The 3319-nt window shown below is 47.8% G+C and overlaps 1 protein-coding gene across 1 annotated transcript; it reads left to right on the top strand.

Annotated features, from left to right (window-relative positions):
- Positions 1–764: 764 nt before the first annotated feature.
- Positions 765–2215, top strand: LOC129598366 (uncharacterized). Its single transcript, XM_055496236.1, has 3 exons — positions 765–1269; positions 1407–1550; positions 1773–2215. Exons 1-3 carry the CDS (start codon positions 765–767, stop codon positions 2213–2215), a joined length of 1092 nt encoding a protein of 363 aa, XP_055352211.1.
- The last annotated feature ends 1104 nt before the right edge of the window (positions 2216–3319 follow it).

Below are 3319 nucleotides of genomic sequence, written 5' to 3'. Positions count from 1 at the left end.
ATGTGCGGCCGTATGCATCGCCAGCTGTCGTCGGCTTTTAGCGGTTTCGTTCTCCGTCAAAGGTGCATCCATGGCTAACTGCACAGATTCCCGTGTGCGCTCTTTCCAATACCGAGCATGCTCGATCGCATCTGTCTCTGCTGATGGTTCTCCGGGCTGCCCAGACATTATAAGATAAGTTGGTTAAAATACGAAATAAAATAAAGAAAGAACAGAAATAAAACAAAGGAAACCGTCACCACAGAAGAATAAGATATTGTGGGGTTCTTCGTTTTTAGTGTTATGAGTGAACAGCTGATATTTCCTGTGCTCACGATGCGGCATTCCGTCGCTTGTCAGCCACTCCGAGGTGTCAGTTGGAGCGGAAACTATGCAGTTTCCGGTCTATGTTCCGAATATTTCCCAGCCGCGTGTTTTCTCCTTACGTTTGTGTTTTTAACTATTTGTTACGCGCTGCAGATGTATATTGGGGAAAAATTCTAGTTTTTATACTTTCATTTTACAAACCCTTTGTCGATAAATCAATGGAGACTTTTGTCCAGCGTAGACGAATTAAGTGTTAGAAACTTGGTGAAATTCGGCTTGTCGCCTGTCAACCGCTGTCTGACGGATCACCTGTATCTTTAATTCCCGGTGTCGGTGCCGTATTAACCGCACTGTAGTTAACTATTTATTTTGTTGTGGTTTTTTGGTCTTACGTATACTTGATTCATTTCTCCCCTTGTTGGACATTTTCTATTGTAGTCATATTTATCAGTTTAAAGATGTCTGCAACTCCGCGAAAACCCACTGCGCGTAAGACTGTTGTTCCTGTTGTTCGACAACGCAGAGAGTTGGCAGGGTTGCCGTTTGGATATTCACCCGAAAGTGATGAGGCGCAGACATCCAGCAGAGTGACTCGAGCACGAGTTTCTCGCCGTACTTCCTCGCAGCCAGCGTTTTCTGCTCAACAAGCAGGACCATCTGGGCGTGTTGCCGCGCCAAAGAGTCCTAAGCCTTCTACTGGCCGTGGAGCAGAAGTTTCAGCAGCGCTGCGGCGTCGTTATCGCGAAAGTGAGCGTCGTGCCATCGCCCGCCGTGATGCAACTGTGGTAAGCCGTGGAAACCGCCGTGGCAAGTTTCCTGCTAATCCTGACGTGGAGATTCGCCAGCCTTCTCCGAAAAAACCTGCGAAACAGCAGAGTAGCCCCTCACGACAACTGGGCATTCCAGATCTTACGGACGAAGAGCCACAATCGTCTGAAACTCCGTCAGTACGAGCACAGCGAGGTATTGTTATGTTGCCTTACCGTAATGTTGTAGCTTTCCCGGAGCTTGTCTTCTATTCGTTTGGTTCCCTTATGCAATTGCTTACCCTCATTCTGCTTTTGTTCAGTCATATATTGTTGTACTTTCACTGTATGTAGACGATGAACATCTGAAACGTGGTGGGATTTTATATGTGCCGTACAATCCAAAGGCACCGCGTCCGGTGTATAAGACCAAACAAACGGCCCGCAAGCGCTCGTCCTCAGCAGTGTTTCCACGAATGGTAATGGCCAACAAGAACGGTGAGCAGGATGTTGTTATTTCTCAGGCCTATTTTTCCGGCCTTAATCGTTTCCATCCCCGCTATTCGGAATTGTACCTATCCCACTTTTTATACCCGAATGGAACGTTAATTCATCGTTTTGATCTTTGTTCCCTCACTTCTCGATTGCCTACGCCGATTGCACTTGAACTTCGACGGCAATATTTGTATTTAAATCCTGTTTTTATTGGTTTGTTTAAAGAAATTGGCAACCGTCAGCGAGCGGATGCGGTCTCACGCCAAGCGGCTGTTGTGTCAGCAGGTGTGAAAGATGCCGAATCTGAACCATCTACTTCAGCTGGACCGTATTACCTTCGCTCTCGTGGTCAAAAGCGCAAGTACGAAGAGGTATCTTCATCGTCCTCGTCTGAGACCGACACTTCTTCATCGGACGACGATGACAGTGATGATCCTGCTGCGGCTGTGTCCGCCGACGAAAACGCTGACGATGAAGCGGAAGATGACATGGAAATTGATGATAAAAATGACTCGGACTGGGAAGGGATGGATGTAGATCCGTTGCCGTCTCTGCAGCCAGTTGTACCTGCTGTTCCGCCTGTTCCAGCTGTTGCTCATGAGGATTCGCCTGAATTTGCGGAGCCGGCAATTTATGGTCAGCAGCAGCCGTATTCAGCTGAATTGTAGTTCTTTTGTGGGTGGCTCTAAATCTACCATACTATTTTCGCTACTGTTCGTATGATTTGTCTCATTGCTTGGTATTCTGATTGCTCCCTTGTCGTTACACTTTCAATCGTATCTGTATTATGGAGCAGGGGAGGAATTTTCTGCTCATCTTCTTCAATTTTTATTTCTCCATTTTATACATGCTGAGTCAATGAACTGGTCGCTCTATGTACTGTGTCGGTGTGTAAACACAGTGCCGAATCTTCCGTTGTGCCTAGATTTGATCTGATCTCCTGATTAAGTTGAATTAAAAGGATATAGCGCGAAGCGCTGATTGGTCGCCTCTTTTACCTGTGGAATCTGCCGCATTTTAAATTTTCACGCTGGCAGACGGTATAAAATTACCTGCGTGTAGAGTGCAGAAATCAGTATCGTGGAATTTTCGTTTCGGCTTTTTGGCGTGTTGGATTTTCAGTGTGTGTAGGCAGTGATTTTCACGCTTTCCTCTTTCACCTTCCCGTTAAAGGTCATTAGTTTTCCCTAGTTTGGGCATGCCGCCTATTGATCCTAACCGTGCTTTTGATAAGTTGGTAGACGCCATCTTTCATTCTTCTTCCAACCAGCAGCAGAATAATGCCGGTTATAATTACCGAGGAAGGGGTGGAGGCCGTGGCTCTTTCCGTGGCAATTTTCGTCCGTACGGCCGAGGAAATCATCGGAATTTTGGAGACAATAATCTCCGTCGCGGAAACGATCACTGGCGTCGTAATGGCCGACCTCTGGGCGCACCGGAAATTATTGAAGTACCTGATGGAGATCCTCACCCAGTTGCTCCACTGGCAGCTGCCGCCCCAGACATGGAGGTTGATCCCCCGGGAAACCAAGCGCCGCATGCGCAGGATCCGATCCAAGGCAATGGAGCTGTGGTTGCAGGTCAGCCCCATGGTGTCGACCCTGCTGTCAATTTACATGGCCCGCCAGCCTTGAACGTTGTTATTCCTCCGGCTGCAATTCTGCCAGTTCAGGTGCAGCAGAATGCTGAATTTCCGGGTTTGCCACCTAACGTTTTGCCGTTACCCGAAGTGCCGATTATCCGCGATGCCCGCGACCGTTCTCCAGCTGATC

This window comes from Paramacrobiotus metropolitanus, unplaced genomic scaffold, assembly GCF_019649055.1.
Source record: "Paramacrobiotus metropolitanus isolate TYO unplaced genomic scaffold, Prichtersi_v1.0 Parri_scaffold0000120, whole genome shotgun sequence".
NCBI classification, from domain to species: domain Eukaryota; kingdom Metazoa; phylum Tardigrada; class Eutardigrada; order Parachela; family Macrobiotidae; genus Paramacrobiotus; species Paramacrobiotus metropolitanus.
Note: the sequence above shows the minus strand (reverse complement) of the source record. Positions and strands in the feature narration are given on the sequence as shown.